This window comes from Drosophila biarmipes, chromosome 3L (assembly GCF_025231255.1).
Source record: "Drosophila biarmipes strain raj3 chromosome 3L, RU_DBia_V1.1, whole genome shotgun sequence".
NCBI lineage: Eukaryota > Metazoa > Arthropoda > Insecta > Diptera > Drosophilidae > Drosophila > Drosophila biarmipes.
In genome coordinates, this window is record NC_066613.1 from 4,738,330 (window position 1) to 4,758,450 (window position 20,121).

The 20,121-nt window shown below is 46.1% G+C and overlaps 1 protein-coding gene across 2 annotated transcripts in view; it reads right to left on the minus strand.

The window, feature by feature from the left end:
• Positions 1–803: 803 nt before the first annotated feature.
• Positions 804–20,121, minus strand: part of LOC108030805 (MOXD1 homolog 2) — a 111,202-nt gene continuing 91,884 nt past the window's right edge. For both annotated transcript variants that reach the window (XM_017103899.3, XM_017103900.3), the window contains 5 exons: positions 19,017–19,186; positions 18,754–18,916; positions 17,049–17,184; positions 9,120–9,288; positions 804–6,166 (listed from right to left, as the gene is read on the minus strand). In XM_017103899.3, the coding sequence (XP_016959388.1) occupies positions 5,855–6,166; positions 9,120–9,288; positions 17,049–17,184; positions 18,754–18,916; positions 19,017–19,186 (950 nt within the window). In that variant the 3' untranslated portion in view covers positions 804–5,854. The remainder of the gene's footprint in view (positions 6,167–9,119; positions 9,289–17,048; positions 17,185–18,753; positions 18,917–19,016; positions 19,187–20,121) is intronic.

Here is a 20,121-nt window from a genome sequence, read left to right on the forward strand (position 1 = left end):
CCAGCAGATCATCACTAACGGCCAAAACGCTTAATCTGTCTGGCACTTTTATATCCTTATTTCCGTTTTGCTCCCTTAAGCTGAGTAACGGGTATCTGATAGTCGAGGCACTGACAATATTTTTTTCTGAAAAATAAATATGCGCAGTGCACATTCGCTTATTCAATAATTTTATGCACTTTCGCCGAACTTAACTTTAAAAGGTCTTTCCTTTTTTGCCTTGTGTTTGGTCAGGGCCACGCCCAGCGGTGTGTAAGGTACTCGCCTTCCATTTGGGATGACTGCGAACCTCCCGCAAGCTCCGCGCTGTTTGCCTCCCCCTGGCAATGTGTTTGCGCTTTAATTGAATATAAATGTAAATTAATGATGCAAAAATAATTTTTGCTTCGAGGCTTACCCGCTTTTACCCGCTTTTCTGTATAGCTTGTTTATATTAAAGTGAGCGCGTACATGTGTGCGAAGTCGCCAAACTCGCTGTTTTTGTTGTTGCATTTTGTAAACATTTTCATTTGGCAGCGTTTACAGGCAGTTATGTAATTAATTTGCATTTAACTAAATTTACATAAATAAATACGTAGGAATTTAAGTGGGTATAATCTACCATAGGCCACTGTATTTGTAAGAATTTTTTTACTCCAGTAGACGCCAAAAAAATCAAACTTAAATTCAGAGTGAAGACAAAAGTAGCTCTTGTTTTGTCTGGCGAACGAAAATAAAAAAGGATTTGCTTGAGAGCGACACACCCGTCGACAATAAAACACGTTTAGATTTCTATATATATATATATATTTTATATATATTTATTTTATTGTTTGTCTTGTTTTTTCGGCTTTCATCATTTGTTGTTATAGTAAAAGTTGCTTAGCTTGCGGTTTTAGTATATTACAAAATTATTTTAGTGAATAACCTAAAACATTCATAGAGAGTAGTGGTTGTAGTAGTCGGAACTTAGCTCACAATCAAACAATGTAGTTCACAATAGATAAATGGTGTTCGTCCGCCTGTCTTTCTGTTCTCCTCACTCGGCTTCCTGTTTTCCCTTTCTCATTATCAATTAGTCCGGTATCAAAAATGTCTGGTGTTTAACAGTGTCAGAGTGTGGCTGTACGTGAGTGTTGATTTGGCTGTGAGAGTAGGGGCAACCGCTTGCGTTTTATCCTTAAACAGATTGAGGTTAGGTTGATCTCAGTGTGAGGTTGGGACGAACTGAAGATGTGCTTGGGCAAGGTGACGGCGACTGAAGAGCGCTTAAGGAAAGCCCGCATGGGGATTTACTGGCCTTCAGGAGGTATTAGCTGTGGTTTCTGCTGCCCTCTCACTCAAGTACAGTTGCCTCCGTTCTCGCAGAGCTCGGTTCTATTATCTATAGCTTATGATCAAGTGGTGTTATACTTTTATCGGGCTTTACTTTAAGATTATTCTCAGGGGATTGACTTTTTCTTTTCAGGGGACTGCTTTGGGGTATGTGTGGTTGGCTTTAGCTATATTTATCCGTACGTTACGATATTTATATGTTTTTATGCATATGTATATGTATCTATGTGGGCCTGTTTGTATGTATGTATTCCGTTTCATGCAGGACTTATACACAAATACTGATGATGTTTCTAAGATGCCGGCTATGTTTGTTCTCCTTGATTGATGTATGGTATGTATGCTTCTTCCTCCATTCGTTTTGCTCCTGTTTCCTCGTATTCAATATGCAACTTTGCTACTATGGCTAACGACAATGCAACTACAATTTTTGGGGGTTTTCTAACGACACATTTAAATATTTTCGCAAACTGCTCTACTTTAAAATAGTTTTTGTATTATGTTTTAATCATATGCAATTCTATTTCTGCCTTTCCTAACCTTCTTTAACTTGCCTACCTCGCGCCCCGGTTCCTGTTCCCATTTCGTTCCCGTTTCCGATTCCGGTTCCCTCCTTGATCGGTTCATTTCCGTTTCCGCCAAAAGGCTGCCCAAAAAAGTATGCTTCACGCCTCCCCACGATCGTCATCTACGACTTACTGTTATCTTTTGCCTAGAGCTAGAGTATTTTTAGCCTACCCTCTCAACCTCCTATTGATAGCTATGCGTTTGCTCATTATTGCTTTTACTTTTACGTTATTTCTCATACAGTCGTATATATCTATTAATATTAGTTATCCTGGTGTCTCCCGCGGCACATCTCGTCGTGCGCTCAGCGTTTTTTTGCTTTGAAAAAATCAAGGTACACACTAAAAATAGTTAGGTTTGTTTTATCGCTTTAGGTAGGTTGTGTTTTGTTTTGCTATCTCGTCTTCTCTGTGCTCAGCATCCATTCACTTTTTCGCCTTTCCTCGGCCGCAAAATAAAAACTTTCAATAGAGGGCCTAAGAAGTTATGCACAATCTTGATACTACTAACATGCTACATTGTTCTCTGAGTGTGCGGGTGTGTTGTGTGTTTGCTACTTTAGCACTCTGACTGCCTCCAATCTGGATCCCAGCGGAGGTTCTCCGCCCGGCTCTCGAGGGGCCTTTGAGTGGATGAACAAAAGGTATCTTTGAGGCATCTGCAGAATGGGGAAACAAGCTAAACGAGCTAATTGGGTCACTTTTAAAAACTTATTAGTTTCCTGAATGAAGTCCTGCGCTTCAGCTTTTTCTGCGCCAACAAAGGACCAGAGTCAGAGTGGGCCAAAGCAGAGCGAAAAAATGTTAAATGCTAGACAGATAGAAGGCGGAGCCAAGTGGACTTGGCCGACAAAGCATTGAGCCAGCAGTGCCTGAGAACGGCCAAAGCCAGGGGAACACACGGACTTTAAAGCTCTGCTCTGCATTTCAAATTCTGCTCTGGTCCACTATCGTGCCAGGAAAAGTTTGGCCAAGAAGCCCGATTCATTGGCTTAATCTGTGCAGACTTTCGGTCAGGTTGTTGCAGCTCTTTATCAGCTTATATCCCCAAGACACCATTGTCCATACCTCTGGGCTCCATCTCTGGCTATATTTCGCTTTCCCAATGCGCCTGCCTTTCGAGCATGTTTGGGTGTTTCTGTTTTAGCTTTAGTTAGATTATTTTAGTTAGTTTTCGTTTAGTTCCCCTTTATTACGCTTTGTATATGTAGTTTTTGAAACTATTTTCCGACTTTTTTATCGTTTCTATCGCAAGTACATTTTCCAAAACCGTTTTTGTTGTTTGCATTTAATTAAATTATATGAATACATTTCCTCTGTTTGTGTGTGTGACTTGTGTTTTTTGTGTCTGCTCGCCAGTTGGCGAAACTAATTTCCAATTGGCGAGCCAAAGAAGGAATGTTTTCGTTTTAGTTTCCTTCCGCTGGCCTTTGTAATTGTGCGCCTTGTTTTTGCCCAGTTCCCCTCTCCGGTTTTTCCGGGCAAGAAGTTTAATTAATGTGCCAAACAAAGGTAAAAGAGGCAAGACGAGGTGGCCAGGTTTCTATGACAAAGGACAAAGCGGCGAATCGAAAGCCAAAACTATGAGAACGATGTCGCTCGTCGGTTGCCGGTTGTCGGTTGCTCATCGCTCCTAATTAGACCTAGTTGGGCTGCCAGCACGCCTGGAGGCGCTGGCATTCAGCTGGAAGGGATGGGACTCGGGAGGGGACTGGGCGTCCATTAAAAAGTTGCCCGGCAAGTGGGAAAACCTCAAAAACAGGATGGCCCACATATAAAGGCCGCGCCTCTGGCTGCAGCAAAGTTTCACTTTTTTCCGCTAACAGGGTTAAAGTTTTGTCAGTGTGGGTGCGTAGTGTGTTGGTGTTGGTGTGAGGCAAACTTTTAATAGTTTAGCGCAAAAAAGTATCTCGTTTATATGCCGCTTGTTGTTTAAATGTTATTTTGATTGTTTCAACTTTGCATTTGCTTTCTGCTTACGCCAACTCGGCTCTAATCTTAGTTACAGCAGTTATCCTAAAATATATGATTTGTATATATAGCGCGTGATGCTCTCGATCGCTTCAAAGGAAATTTCATCATCATCACTCTCTTTTTTGGTATAAAAATTGGGTTTCTTGTTATCGCTTCATGCTTCGCTTTATTTGTTTTTTATTCGTTTCTTTTCCGTTTTGTATAAAATACTCACATTCACATTTACAACTACGAACCACGTAACTACTTATAGATGTATGGTACTGTATATATAGACTTTATAGTTATATTTATCGTATGTGTATATATAAATTTACTTTATATTTATGTCGTATGTATATGGTATATTTTTACTACTTCGAGCAGATCTTGGCGGCGTCGTACATTTCTAAATGTCCTCTATCCGTCTATCCGAATGCGATAATATTGAACCCAGTGAGACATCCAATCCTGCGCCTGCAGCTACTAGAGCTGGCCGTGAGCCGTTCCTAATCACACACCCTGTATAAGCTTCAACACCGCCTTCCTTCTCCGTGGCTTGCAATTCCGCAGTAGTTTCCCGTTCTCCGTCCGCTAGAGTATATTTACAACTTAGGTCTAGGAAAGTTATGGCCTATCGTGCTAAACGTAGAGATATTAGTAGAACGACAGCGAGTAAGAAAGAGAGGAGGCAACACTTTGAGTGTTCGAATAACTTGCTTCTTTTCCTTAATTTCGTTTTATAGTTCGGAGAGCAGGTAGATTTGCATTAGGTAACTGAATGAAACTTAGGATGAAAGCGCGAGTGCAGTGTCGTCAGAGTAGTAAACCCAAAAAGAAACTAGAAGATACAAATGCAAACAGCAGTGGAAGTGCTGTAGATATCAGTAGACTGACAATTGTTCTGCAAACGTATCGATTCATCTTCTCCTTTGATGCAGCGTGCTTTTAAATCAGACTAAAATATTTATAAATTGCGTGAGCACTATTTATGTCTTAGTTATCGCCTCTGCCATTTATTAATTTCCGTTCCTAGTCTTTCAAAACATAGTAAATTCATCCAAGTCTTTTCTAAAAATTACATATGTACGTTAAACTAAATCCCTTCCCTTTCCAATCTGTCTCTCTCGATTTGCTTCTTAAATGGACGTATAAAGTTTATGCATGCTTGTGTCGTGTTTGTTTGTTGGTTTGTGTGATGTCCCGTGACTTTTCCGCTCGAACTTAGTTCCTCCTAGTAGCTGGGACTAAACTTAACTGGGGAGGGATAAGGGGCCTGATGCGCGTTCCTCCACTTGCCACTTGATGCCTTTCCCTTCTACGATTGTTTCTTGCAATGCCCAACAAAACCCATCGGACGCTCAAGCTTTACATAAGTCAGACCCTACATGTATACATAGATATCTAAATATAGGTGTGTGGTTTATATCCGTTATGGTAGAAGGAATGACTGCTCTATATATGTAGTCATGGTGTATATCTATAATATCTGTATCTTTTACAATTTCGCATTTTGTATATTTAATAACGACAACAACAACTAATTATTGCTTTTCGGTTTTTCTCGACATTGTTTTCTTGTTTTTTCGACATTTGTTTTTATTTTTTCCAGCTTAGACTACTTAAAAAAATCATTAATAATTTACTAAAACTCTAGAACAAAATCAACAAAACTGTGGAGGGAGGAGCTTAAATAAAATGGCGTTTGGGGCCAGCAGGTGTACGGGGAGGGGACGGGAAAAGCTGTTACACGCTAGCTTATTATGAATATTTCATGTTTTCCTCTTTTCCGCATTTCATTCTGCTTCTATTTGTATCTGTAGTAGGATTAAGAGATGTCATTTGTAGTTAGAGAGCTGTAGTTGAGATGCGTTCGCTATTCAGTACTCTATTTTTGTTTTCACTGATTTCCCTTCTGTTCCTCAGCTGTATGGTTAGTTTAGTGTGTTGAGACGGTGGTGCCTGTGCTTCCCGCTGCTGCTGCTGCTACTTCGTCTGCCGCCGGGTCCCCTTCAATTCCCTCACGTCCTGAGCATCAGCAGGAGCCACCAGGACGAGGCCCCCAGCCAGAGCAGGCAGCTGATGAACTGGCGCCCGCTGCCGCGGCTCAGGCCGTGCACGTCGGTCGCCGAGCTCCGACTGCTCCGCGCCGCGCCCTCGATTATGTTATTGTTGTCCAGCTCGTGGAGCACCGGCAGCTCGCTGAGGTCGGAGGCGGGCGGCGGAGCGGTGCGCTCGGTGGGCATGGCCAGGGGGCGCTTCGGTTTGCACCGGCGGTGCTTCTTGTAGGTCTTGGTCACATTTATGCTGTACCCCTCAAGGAACTCGGAGCCCTGTGGGACGACAAGAGCAGAGGAAATGGCAAACATTAGCGGCTGCGGCCTTGGATCTGTATATAATAAATTACGACATTAATTAAATTTTTCTCCTTTGCCAACGCTTTTCGGTTGTTTTCTTTTCGGGATGGAGCCAGCAAGAGCAAGGAAATTGAAAAGCTTATTTATGCCGCGACAGTGCAACAAAAACGGAGCCGAACGAGAGCCAAGGAAACGGTTTGGGGATACTCTTTTCAGAACGAAGTATTCTGGGAAAATCCAATTTAAATCACTCCAGGTTTCTACATATTTATTTATTGTATTTTATATAAATTCTTTTTTGTGTAGTAGTGTAGTGTAGTAGGAAAACTAATTATTTTACGATTATAAAAATATTTAAAAATAAATCATATCGAAAAGAGCAATAAGGAGCTTACGGAAATAGTTCCACCAAAACATTTTCAAAGAAAGATACAAAAAGAGATAGGGCAAACCGCACATAGCTTGAGCAAAATCCCGGTACAATTGCAAAACAATGAAGCTTCGGAGCAGGTTCCACAGCCACCCCTCCCACGCCCACGCGGTGCTTACTCCTGGAGTCCCCAGCGAATTCGCTGGCAAAATTTTGTGTTTTAATTACGCTGAATAAATTTTTGTTTATAAATATGGCGGCTGGTGGCGGGGAGGTCCTGGGACTTGCGCTGCGGTCAAATATTTTGTGCCCAGTCGAAAATCTAAATCTAGCGAATGTCTGAATTTGCGCGGGGCGGGCATCGGTGCTGGACGGTAGGTGGGCGTGGCTGACTTCATAACGAGTGTTTACTAATAATATTATGCAAATCGCGCGACGGCCACGGCGACGACGACGGCAGAGTCGTTGTAGGTTGTTGAATTTTTGAAAAGGCATTTTGTGAATCGTTTTGGGGCCGTTCACAGAAGGACCGGGAAGAGCGAGGTGGAATTCCATGGAGGCAACCGAATGCTTGACAGACGTATCCAGGTGTGGGTTTGCGAAGAGGTCGCCTTGTTGCCGCTGACAGACATTTTAATTGAAAAGGAATGTGTGTTTGTTGGTGCCGCCGCTGTTTCCATGGCCATTCAGGTTGAACAGTATAAAATGTGCAGTTTTGTTTTATGCATAAATTGGAGGCTTTAATACGAGTATCTCCCTCTGGCCAAAATTTACTGGCTGGCCCAAAGCTGGGTCATAGATGCTCCCTTGCTTGTGTGCAGAGATTGACATGCTAATTAGGTTGGCCGGCTTTGTCCTTTTTTTGGGTGCTCCGCTTTGCCGGTTTTGAAAGGCGATGCAGGCCCAAAAAAGTGCGCTGCCAAATTTGTGTTATGCTAATTAAGCTGACCCAAATAAGAGCCCATAAAGAAGTTGGTGCAAAAGTCTTGATGGCACTGCACGGAGCTCTGCTCCGGTCATAACTTTATATCAATCAGTTTTTAGGGCATTTCCCAGTTGGTTAGGCGCCCGGAATTGTCGGGCTAAGTCCCAGGCCCCATTGCTCAGTGAGCCCCATCAGCTCGAGATCTTTTTGTGCCCAGGAACTAGGCCTTCCGACTCAACGAGCCCCGGGATCTGAGGGCTTTGTGGAAACTAATCACAGACTTCTTCTGCTCCTTTGTCACCTTTTTGCCGCTGTATATTTTCCGCTACATTTAACTGCCGTTCACCTTTTGCCCAAACACACACCCACGCAGAACTATGGCATTTTTTGCCGGCCTCTCTGCTAATTTGGGCGCTTCGGGGGTTTTTACAAATTCGATGGGCCTGTCCGTCAAGTGGGTGGCCACAGGATGGGGTGCTGCCTCCGGGTGAGTTCTTCAATGAATTATTGACTAGAGGACAGCGGCAAAAAATGGCAGACTTAACCGAACCGAGCTGAAATGGGCAACAACATTTAACGCAACAGCACGGAAAATCGATGGCAATCCAAGCGTTGATAATTTTGCTCGAGAGCCGCAGTTGAAGCTGAGCCACAGGCGAAAACTCAAAGCGAACGCCGGTCCAAGTCAGTGGCATAAAAATGGCAACAATTTCCAACTTAAGCAATTTCCCGCAATTTCCACAGTGCCAAGTATTAAAGGCTGCCCTAAAAGCGGCCAAAGGAAATGCCCGAGAACCATGGTCATATGGGAGCATTCAGTCAGCTGGTCTAAACCATTTTGGACGTGAATTAGAGCCAGCTGGCTGGGAAGCGTTGGTCCTCCAGCTCGGTCCTGTTCCGGGTGCGCTTCACTGTGTGACCCATTAGAATGATCGTTGTCGAAGTCGTACGTGTGTTTGCCTGATATATGCGACTCGGTCGAGCCAAAGGGAAGCCCCCTACCCACCATCTACTATCCACTATCCACCATCCACTCTGCACTCCAGACTGCCGTAAAGTGGCGCCTAACAAACTCGAACGAACGCTGCCCATGGCCGCAATGCAATTGATTGCACTTTATAACGTGCGGTTTCCGGTAGACATTACCCGCATTTTGCCCCAACCGATGGATGCGGGGGATGTGGGTTGGCCCTAATGTCTTTTCTGCTTTAACTTTCCTGCTGCACCACCCGCTCAATGAATAAATGAGCACTTGTCTGGGTCCTGCTGCTGTGTGGGTGTGGGTGGTGGTGCGGGTGGGGCCATCAAATGGCAGCAAGAAAAATTATCCCAGATATTGTCTAGCAATTTAGCTGATTAAGCTGATGGATGTAAAGCAGCGGAGCGGCAGGAGGAGCTGGACGGAATCCTCGCTGCGATTAGGGCGAACGAGCGAAGGAAGAAGGACGAGATTGAGATGCCCAGATAGATAAAAAGGGTTAATGCGATTTCAACTGTGACAGAGCGGACGGACAGGGAGATTGCTGGGAAAGTGGAGCACTCCGTCTTCGGGACATCCCAATGCACACTGCTGTGAGGCCCCGCCCTGGCGGGCTATCATCGGGCATAAATCGAAAAGTCTGGCTTTAACTTACCGGCACCACATGATTCTTGGCGCCCCAGCAAATGGGCTTGAAGCTGCCCTTGCGTGTGGCCTCCTGGAATTCGCCAAATTGATTCTCCCAGTCGTAGGATATCAGACGTGCCTCCAGTGTCATTCCAGCCAATTCGGGGGGCGATGATATAAGCACGGGGTTCGAGTCGCTGCAAGATAAGACATAAGAGATGCGAGGGCGTTAGAGGGATGCCAAGAGGATGCTAAATAACATTATTAACTTTATTATTATTGTCAACTTTGATTAGGACTTAAAATTTATTACACTCGCAAGCCGAAGTGCGGTGGGCCCCGCCGAAACAGGCTGCCACCCCGAAAAGGCGCTTCGCCAGCAGATTTTCAACTTTTACCCCCAGAATCATGAAGGCGGGATGGTCCTGATCCCCGGCTGGCGGCTTCCCTTTCTCGGTAAGGCCTGGCAGATTTACGCTCGGATTTTCCCCGGGAAAGGCGCGCGCTCAACAAAAACTTGAGCTAATTAATCTTTTAGATTTTCATTTGTGACGCGTCAAATACGTTGTTACAATTTCGGTCTGCCAAAGCGAAATAAAACCGCACACGATCCGGCAGAGACCTCCAGGGAAGAAAAACCTAACAAATGGGCCAAAAGTGTAAAACCTCAGCGCCAGGCAATCAGTGGCGTAGTCCGGGGGGTTGGAATTGTAACACCCCGCCGAAAGAGTCGAGGGAGATGACTAATGGATTGGCTCATGGAAGTCGTTTCTGTGGCTCTGTTTGTTTGCTGATTATTCAATTGTGTCAATCCCGCTGCTCTCCTATAACAAATATGTATAATTTGGCATTTTAATTTGATTTCTGTTTTACTTAGGACTACCCATTTATTACCAGTAGATTTCAAAGGCTTCAAGGCAAAGGTCCTTTTTAGAATCGGACTGAAAGCGATTTATTGTCATTAGTTGTTGTCAGATTGCCGCGATTTTAGAAAAGAAAGGGAACTTTGGAAAGCTCAAAAAGCGAATTGAATACATTGAATAATGGAGCTGGCTTTACGTATTGATAGTAGTAAGGCCGTGGTAAAAGTAATAAAATAAAATTCATATAAAAGGATTGCATGGGGTCTGCCATCCCCTACCTTTTTTGAAGACCTAAAAATTCTACCAGATTGGACACCGTTGAGTAAACAAAAAACTCAATTGACTAACTCATCTTTTAGCGAGCTCAAAACTATGCACCCAAAACTCTAGCGGATTTATTATTTAAGCCCCGGTGCAAGGTAATCCATACCATAGAACACCCTTTTGCTCTCTACACCACTGGCCGTGATGTTGTGCAATATAAATTCCTTCTATATATTCATCTCATTCATTCCCTCCATTCATTCATTTCGCTTCGCTTCGTTTCGTTTGGTTTGGTTGGCTCAGCGCTGTCTGCCCCTCGACGAGTCCGCCCGCCCTTACAATTAGGCTAATTAATTTTGTTCTTTGCCGGGCATTACGAAAAATGTTGCTTTAATTTCATAGAGCCCACACATAGCCATGGCCGTAGAGGGGAGGGGATGGGGCGAGCAACGCACATTTTCTTTCTGCTCTCCTGCGAGTTGTTTTTGGCGGCTGGCAGAATCCTTTGGAAGCCGCAAACAAATCTCTTTTAATTAATTTATGATTCCACTCAATCCGCATCGAGGGTTGTGTCTGCGAAAGACCTCTGCGAGTGGAGGAAGGTGCCGGGGTGGCAGGGCGGGGTGTCATGGGTGACTCCTGCGGCGAGCGACCCAGTGGCGGGCGAGGGAGGGGTGTAAGTGCCGCTGCAACAGCCGCAACAATTTGCGGTTGGAAACACGAAAAATATTAATGTCTGCGGATTGATTGCAAAACCTCCCCCTCTCGCCCACTTCCTCTAATGGCGCTGGCCACTTGTGCGAGTCCTCCCGCATGTCCATTTCCGTGCGGTCCGTATCCATGTCCTGCGTCCCGCAATAATAATATAAAATAATATATGACTGGCCCTTCCCGTCCATCTGTTCTGCGGCAGTGCAGTGCACTTAAACAAAAATTGTAGGTGGTCCTGACTAACTGATTTAGATTTTTTCCCTTAAATCTATTTTAGTGAGTCACACATTTAGAATACTAAGACTTATTTGAGATAGTTCTCTAAGCATATATAGCAAAATTACAGGTATTCGTTAAAATTAAACCATAGATAACGGGCGGAATATGTTTGCTTATGCTTAGAAACATTTCACATGAAATCAACTTCCACAACTTGTGCCCTTTCTTCAAGCACTGCTGGTTCCTGCAGATGCATCCCACCAGGGTAGGCCCTTTTCTCCCTGTGTGTGCAGAGCATCTTTCTTTTACATTTGGTGTTTTGCGGTTCATTGGGTGTCGAAGAGCGTGGGGCGGGGGCAAGGTTCGCTTGATAATATATCCGGCCTGCATGACCGTAACCGAAGCCGCCGTGACCTCCCACACACATATAATAAATATAAATGCAGTGGAAACTCACGCAGATGTGGGTAATGTAAAAACGGGATAACATCCTCGAGAGGATGTTGCCCCGCCCACCGCCCACCGGCCACCACTCACCACTCGAACGCCCCGCTGTGCGGCATCAATCGCCGGCGTTTTAGCCTTATCGCCATTGACTTCATTGGCACTCGGTATAATTAAAATGATGGCCCAGCAGCAACAGGAATCCGGCCAACTAGCCGACAGCAACATTCGGCAGGACAAAGGATCACGGGCTCGGAGTGGGGTTGGTGCTGGGAGTCACTGGTTTGGCACTGTTGATTATAAAATCGAATGGCCCGGCACATCACAATGCCAGCCCCGAAATGCATTTCGAGCGGAACCAGCTGCAGGCCATGGCCATGGATTCCAGAAGCAACTCCAGCTCCTGCTGCACTTCTGCACTTCTTGCGCCAATCCTCATCCACATCCATTTTCACTCCGGGTTCGGGACTGGGCTGGGGTGTTTCGGGCTCCAACTGCAATGCGCTTTGCAATGGGTTTATTTATGTAGCGTTATGACGACGGCGCATTTCCACATAGGAGGCGGGGGTCTCTGGCGGAGGGCAAGTGTATGTTCGTGTGCATTTATGACCTCCTGTTCGCATGGGGGCAGAATTCAATTTGGAAGCCGAATGCAATTGCAATTGGCATAACGACCAAATGACCGTTCTTGATGACAAATGAAAACTAAAACGGGCAGATTGGGGGGATGAAAAAGGGTAGCGATCAATCCAGCTATTAAAATCCCTCAACTTTAAATCGAAGCCAAGCGATAATAGAACTACGGGCAAGAAATCCTTCTAGAAAAAATGACGACCACAAAAGTTTTTTATGGCCTCAAATATTTAATAAGTGGTTTAATATGAGATCAAAGCGTTCATTTTTAAATAACCATTATTTCGAAGGTCTCCTAACATATGTAGTTACCCTGTTGGGAGTTTTAATGTTTTCTAAAGCATTCTTCCAGACTAGATACTGATATTTTAAATTTCTCGACACTGTGTTTCAAAGTTAAGAGTGCCTTCTATAAATTACAGTCTCAAAGGAGGCAAATTCGCTAGAAGCGCAAAGCAGTTGCCTTGGCCCTGGTATTAATTAACCAACAACTTTTACGCGGCTTGAAAGTATAAACTTAACAAGCGGAGGTAACAACGTCTCGCAGGATAATTGCGATGAGCCACGCAAGGAGTATCGATAACAAAGCGGAGGAAGCCGAAAGCCCGAAAAACTCCGTGTGTGCAGCCAGTCATCCGATATGCAAAGATGGGGCACTGCCGAGGAGGAAAAGTCATAAAGTAATAAAGGATATCATGAGCCTTAATGAGGCTTTCTTTGGGCAAGCGGAAACTGGGCTCAAAGAGGATATCTATATCACTCAGCCCCAAACAATTAACGAAAGCTGCGACCCAACGGCAAGCACTATAAAATGAAGCCAATTTGCGTGGCTCAACAAACAGAAAACCCCAATAAACAAAGGCGGGCGCAAACAACAGAGGACTCGCAGGACGGGAGTGGAAATGCACACAACTTGAATAATTACTTTGATTTTAATGCCGGCACCAGATCCAGGCCGGTGGCGAGTCAGATACAAACGCACGTACAATTAAAATTAATTTCGGTGGCCATGACAAGTGCGTAAATTGTAAAAACCACTATCACATTATTTTTTCTGGTTTTCCCTTTTTCTCGACGCGTTCGTTCAAAAAAGCGCACCCGAAATGGTCATTGGGCCGCAAGGAAAAATCAGGCAACAAAACCCCAAAACGTAAAACGTAAATTAAGCCAATAACGGGGCAATCGGGCCGGGCATCAGAGCGATTCAGGAATCAGGCCCTGGCCAAAGGACTCGTGAAAGGGAATGAACCGTGTGCGAGTATGTGGCGGCGGGGGCAGCCCGTTGGGCGCATGATCAATAAAGCTCCGCGACTCGGCAGGTGCACGGCAAGAAAACAGTCAGGAAAGGGCGATTTCATTTACCGAGTATGTTTGTTCAACCGCTGTCAGGATAAGATAAGATAACTATACACATAAAAGCCCCACTATTAGGTCCATGATATCCCCTTATTTTGGTTGTTACGGTTAGGTGCTCAATAATGCCATGTTGAAAGCGGCAGTCTGGCAACTAATATGTTAAAAATATTTTTAAACTTAACTATTTCCAGCCACTCCAACTAAACTAAAATGTACTTTATATCTATAAACCCTTAGTAAATTAACAGTTTAAACTAAGGACTATACTGATTGACGAAAACGAATGTCAACATCTTTTCTCACTGTAGTGCACTGCATTCCCAGCCAGTTGATGTCCTGCTGCCTGCTTCCGCACATCCTCGCAGACGCCATACAACCGCCGCCCACCGCCCCCCGCTCGGATGCATTGTGTGCTTTATGTCCTTGGGCCCCGACGCACGCTAACGACTTCAATGAGTTTTGCATGATGACGACGACAACGACGACAACGTGGTCCAGCCCTCTGATGGGCGCCCATAATTCTCCCCCACATGCACATCCCTGTCCACACCCACATTTACCCATCCTGCTCCTTCGTCACCACTCTCGTTACTGTGTCGCATCTCGCTCTGGCGGCGAGTATCTGTGTGTTGGTCAATTGAGCCACAGTTGAACTGCAAACAATTTTGGAAACCCCTTTGATACACTCGCCGAAAATCTGTGCGTATCAAATTAAATTGAATTTCAACCACAATAAGCACCACGGGTGGGGATCGGAGGGGTCTGATTGCGAGGATACCGGTTGGCATTTGCAAGTGGCTTATAATTACATTAGTTGCAGACCAATTGAGCCTCAATTTGGCCGCCCGATGCTGCTGGCTGTGACCTGTGTGCATCATTAGCTTATCATTCAGCGTGGCATGCCAAATCGGAGCGAGCCACCGGTTGTATATGGCCACTGTTGTGTGAAGCACAAGATAAAAACCATTAATTTGGGGCCAGGACTTTACCAAAGTGCAGAGTATATTTCAATGAATAGAATATCTTCTTTGGGCAAGCACTTAAGCACTAAATTTCATCCTTCCAAATTGCTGTGAACTTTTTCTTTGCCTGTTTAATTGCCCCGTAACGGCAGTTTGAAGGGATTAAAAAGTTTAGAGTGCACCGGGCAACTCCATAAACGGACCACATGCACGCAGCTCCCCTTCCATCCGAGTGGCGGTGTTATTGTTCCGGCTGTGTTCGCTTTCTATCATTGTTTAATTAAACCTGAAGCGTACAACATGCGGTACCTGCGGGCGATCTAGACATAGAACAAATAGGAGCCGCAGTCCTCGCCACGCCTCACCGCCCATCGAGAGTTGGGTCTGTTGAATTTCCATCACTCCCGATCCCCCGCTCGTTCGTTTGCTTTCGTTGGGTTTTCATTATGAATTTTAATCCTCATATCGCATTCGCACTTTCGGCTGCAGGAGCTCCAGGACCCAGGCCCGGAATCGAACCCGCACCCCGTCCGGATTCGGAGAAGGGGCTCCGACCCGTAGCCGGACATTAAGCGCTACAAAATTGCAGTGGCCATAATAACTGACCGACAACAATAACAAGAAATGCAACAATGCGGGACGGGGCAGGAACAGAGCGGGGCATTGTATTAAACAAACAACAACAAGCGCGTGAAACAACAACGGCAACAAAAGCAAGGGCGGAGATGGCCCCAACAAGGCCTGAGCCCGGACTCATCCCAACTCCGGCAGTCCCATAACGACGGACAATTGCAAATGACTTTATCAATTCATGTCGATTTTGGGTACACGCAGTTCAGTTCAGATGTCCTCGGCCGAAGGGGGAGGCGGGCTGGTGTTCGGGTCCATGAGTCCATGAAGTGGACATTGGCTGGACAAAAAGCCAATGCATGTGCCACGGGCCTCCGCTCCCCAGTCATTTACAACAAAAAGTTGTAAGCAGACAAAGCCAGTGGATGATGGGTTTGTGTTCGCCCGCTCCGATTGTCCCGGTCCAGGGGCGTGAAATGCGATGGTATATTGAATTTGCTTGGGCCAGGGGAAGTGAGTCTTTAACCCCTTATCAGAGATTGCGATTAGGACTCCTTCATTTCCACCTTGTCTAAAACCAATCAAGCCGCAAATACCCAACTAACAGTCGCTTTTCATCTTAATGTAATCTCGACCTCGGCTGCCCCTCCTCTCGAGTAACTCATTTACGTGGCCATGTTTTGCGCTCCTTACCTTTTTGTCCGGACCAACCGTAATCCATTTATGCCGTTTATCTTGATTTGCGGTGGAGAGACCGTGGAAAATTATCTTTGATTCGATTCGGCCCTGGCCTGTGTCAATAGGAAGTGATTAATAGGGCATGCCAAGTCCCAGGCCCGTCCTGGCTTAATTTCGACTAATTTTCAGCGCACGCTTTAATACAATATTTATGCGCTCGTGCTGGCTCATTCTAGCCCGATGGGGCTGCCCTACCACAGCCATCGAAGAGTCAAGTGCGGGTGGGGGTTAAAGGACCCTGAATGGACCTGCCTGAATGACGGCTGAGTGATGCCTGGGTGGGAGAATAGGAGGACGGGGGCAGGCTCCTGTTCGCTGTTTATTTAGCACTTGACGGTAATAGAAATCAATATTTTCTAAATAAAAGCGAGGTCTCCCCGGCGGGGTCGTGGCTTGCTCCTGTCTCGTAATTTATTTTTCCACATTCACAATTCTCAATTAGAGCAGAGCTGGGTGCAGTGCTTAGTTCATTTTCCGATTGTTTGTTAGGCAAATACTTCAGAATTGAGAATGCCCGAGTACGGCAACAAGGACCCGACCTCTGCAGAGGTCCTCCCAGTCCCAATCCCAATCTCAGACCCACTACCACTACCATCTCCACCACACTCCCCGTCCTTCCGCTCTCTTCGGCTGCCACTGCGAGTTCGTTAGGTGATTTGGTTATGCAACAACATCATTAAATCACCAATTACTTTAGTCAACAGAGGAATAAACCGAATTTCCTTATACACAAGCCGAGCCCCGGCAGCGTCGAGTGGGCGGAATGCGGAGTACGGGAGCGGAAAGGAAGAGGTGAGCAGGACCAGAGGAGCTACAATGGATCCAAATTGAATGTGAATGGCGAGTAAATTGATTGCGAGGGTATGGTGCTAGCTTTCAGGTTTAAACTACACCATCTTGGCGATTAATTACTGGAAAGTGCACGTATTTGCGTCGCTCTGAGCACCCGTTTCGGCGGCGAACAGATAACATCCCGTCAGAGTTGCCTTCGATCAACTTCTCAGTGGACCCTCGCCATAATGGAGTCCGTTTCCCTTTGACATGTTCACGCTCTCCATGATACATATTCTTATTCGGAATGTGTCAATTTTCATTAGCCTGGATCGGCATCCGGTTCCGAATCCGGATCCGGAATGCGCCCGCCTCCCAGACCTACCCATGCAAGTCTGATGGGGCGAGGGGAAATAAAGTACTTACGTTGCCAGTTGCTCGATGCCAAGCGAATGCAACACTGTGGGCAGACTCGGCAGTGAGTGACACGTTGTCAGCTTCTTCTGGCGTGGATAGTAGAGTGTCAGCACCGTGCAGCTTTCTTCCTTCATGGTGAGTCCACCTGTGCGAGAGGAGGGAAAATCAGTCAGGAGGGAGTCAGACGAAATGCATAAGAAATGCAGCTGTGAAAAATAAAAGCGGGATATCCCCGAGTCCAAGCCCGTCCCGAGAAGAATGCAAGGAGTGTCACCGAGCGGGCGGCAATTTCCTGGCTGGCGGGCCAGGTAGGACCTCCTGTTCCCCGTCCTGCGACTCAAGCTGGCTTGGCTGAGTCGCAACAAAGGACGAAATTAAGCGGCTGCTGCAGTTGGCAGCCCAGTAAAACAGCCAAGGCGCCATCATAATAATATTGCAAAATGGAGACAGCGTGGATGCTCATGGCTCGGAACAGAGGCGTCGCCCATTTGCTGCCTGCTTTATTTGAGTTTCGTTTCAGTTAGGCACTCGCCTCACTGACTCGCTTACTGTCTGCGGATCTATCTTGTTCTGCTCCATTCTGAACGGTGCAACATCGTTACGTTTGTCTATTAAGACTCGGCGTGTCTCTATTGAGAGCTGTCACCCGTCTAGCGAGTCCCCACACCCCATTCGTCGTCTGCTGAGTTGTGTAGATTGTGTTTGAATTTGTGCAAGCAAGCAAGAAAGTCAAATTTACGCTAGGTACTGTGTTTTTTACCACTCTGCAGGGGAAATAATGGGCTGCAGTGAAGTGGATGGCATTTGCGACACTGTCGAGAAATGTTCTAACATTAAACCATTAAACATTGTAACTTTCTAACTTTCAAGAAAACTAAAGAGTTTCAATTTACACTTATCGAATTCCTCCGAAATTTAAGTAATATTCTTATCTTGCAAACCCAAATCTTCTTCTTCTTGCGCCCTTCTATGCGCTTCTCATTGAACGGAGTTCCTATGCCTTCACTATGCACTTCTCCATCCTTCAAAATCAGTTCTTTCCATTATCGTTGTCTGTTGTGTCAGCGTCACATTTTGCCATCTTCCACTATTCCAATCTCATTAATAACAACCTCCAGACTCCACCGAGCCATTGTACCGCATTGTCCATTTCGTTGGAGTCCTGAGCAGCTGTCACAACAGGAGCAGGACGGGGACCAGGGCAACACGGCACCCACTGTAACACCTTTCTGCCACCCGCCCGTGCGGTAAGTGAAATGTTTCACTGTCTTGGTTTATGTATTTTGCAATGACGTGGCTGCTCTGTCTTCGCCGGCGGGATCCACCTGCTCCTCCGCCTCCGCAAGTGTGGCCGGCGCCTTTGTCTTGTGCCTTCGTGTGCAATGGTTCGCTCGGTATCCGTCTCCCCAGACCGCGCCTGTCGCATATCGTTTGGCTGATTTAAATGTGTCATAACGACGATTGCTCGCCGTTGCCACTGCCTGTTTACACAGCCCCCTCACTTTCTGTTCCCGCCGCCTGTTTACGCCCCAGCGCCATCGGCAATTTCATAGAACATTTTCGCTCACGACAATGTTGGCTTCGTCCTCGCCTTCCACAATTTACTGGATTTTTTGCAATCTTCATGGCTGTTTGGGTCAGGTGCGCTTTCTTCTGTGCAGCTCTATGTGCACACAAGTGCATATATGTATATATGTACTCCCCGAGCACTTACCCAGGGTAATTGCCTTTCGTGACGAACTGTCATAAATGCATTCGGCGATGAGTCTATCCCCGGGCATGGAATGCACCGTTTGTGGCAAACGTCGAAAGTCCTGATAGGCAACATCTATATTGCTGTCGTGTGCAATTGGCGGCAGCTCCTCGGTTTGTCGTATCTGAGAATGGGGTTAGGAGCAGAAGTTAGCTCATTAGCATGGCATTTTAAGCACGGTACCCAAGTACATCCCGTGGATATGGAAATCCAGGGGCACTCACCTGGCGCAGCTTGACCTCCTTGCCGATCTGGTGGGTGCGCATCATCACCGCGAATATGTTGATGCCCTGCTGGGGGAAGGCGTAGCCGGTGCAGTCCTCGATGCACTGGCCCTCCGAAACGACCCGCTTCTGGCCCGGCGGGATGATGTGTCGCCAGTTAGGGTCCATGCCTGCGAAGAGAGCGAAATTTCGGATGAGTTCAGTTCGGTTTCAAAAACGTTTCAGTGCTTTTAATTAACGGTTCGACGGGGGGTTCGAGTGGGGAGCTCTGCTAAAAGCTGCCGCGGTTAACAGGAGTCCCAGTCCCGTAAACGTCCGTGAGCGCGGAATGTGAAAACCCCAACCTCGTTATCATCGCTCATCAGTGTCTCTCCGTCGCCCACAACCATCCGCCTGCACTCGACACTCTGTTTAACTTTGAACGCTGATTTTTTAATTCGATTTGTCGCAGAACGTGTAATTACATTTTAATTGCTGCTTTTGATGTTTTAACAACTTTGTCAATGCAGTCGCAGGGAGCACCCGACCAGCCCACACATCAATTAGGGCCTTCCATCTCTTCGGGAAATTCTTACCAAATCAAATTTTGAATTTTTCAATTTTGGGGGACGCGATTTTTTTGACCTTATGTTGGCTCAATTAGTTAAATGTTGCGGAATATTGTTCATACACAGGACTGACTGCCCGGGGCCCTTGCCCCGGTGTTCCCCCACACTCAATTAGGGTCGTGTGTCGCCTGCCATGCTGAAAAAATATTTGAAATTCATGTGCTACATATAAATTTGGGGCTCCTTCTCCCGGCTGTTTGGCATTTCAATTGTTGTGCGTGGGAGCCGGCGGGCGGGGTTATAGTATGCCAATCAAAATACTCGCGGGAAATACTTGGCATTGCTGGAGGAGCCCATTTCTGAATTCAGCCGGCAATTGATTTCCATTTTGTGTTTCGCGTTGCTCTCTTGTTGTGTCGGCCTCGTAAATCTGGGCTTAAATGTTGTTTAAATCCTTTAGCCCTGCAACTTGATTACAACAACATTTGGCCAACCTCAACTTTTAAGGCTGCCACTACTTAACCGATTTCCGCAGCGAAATTGATCAGGTTCGATAT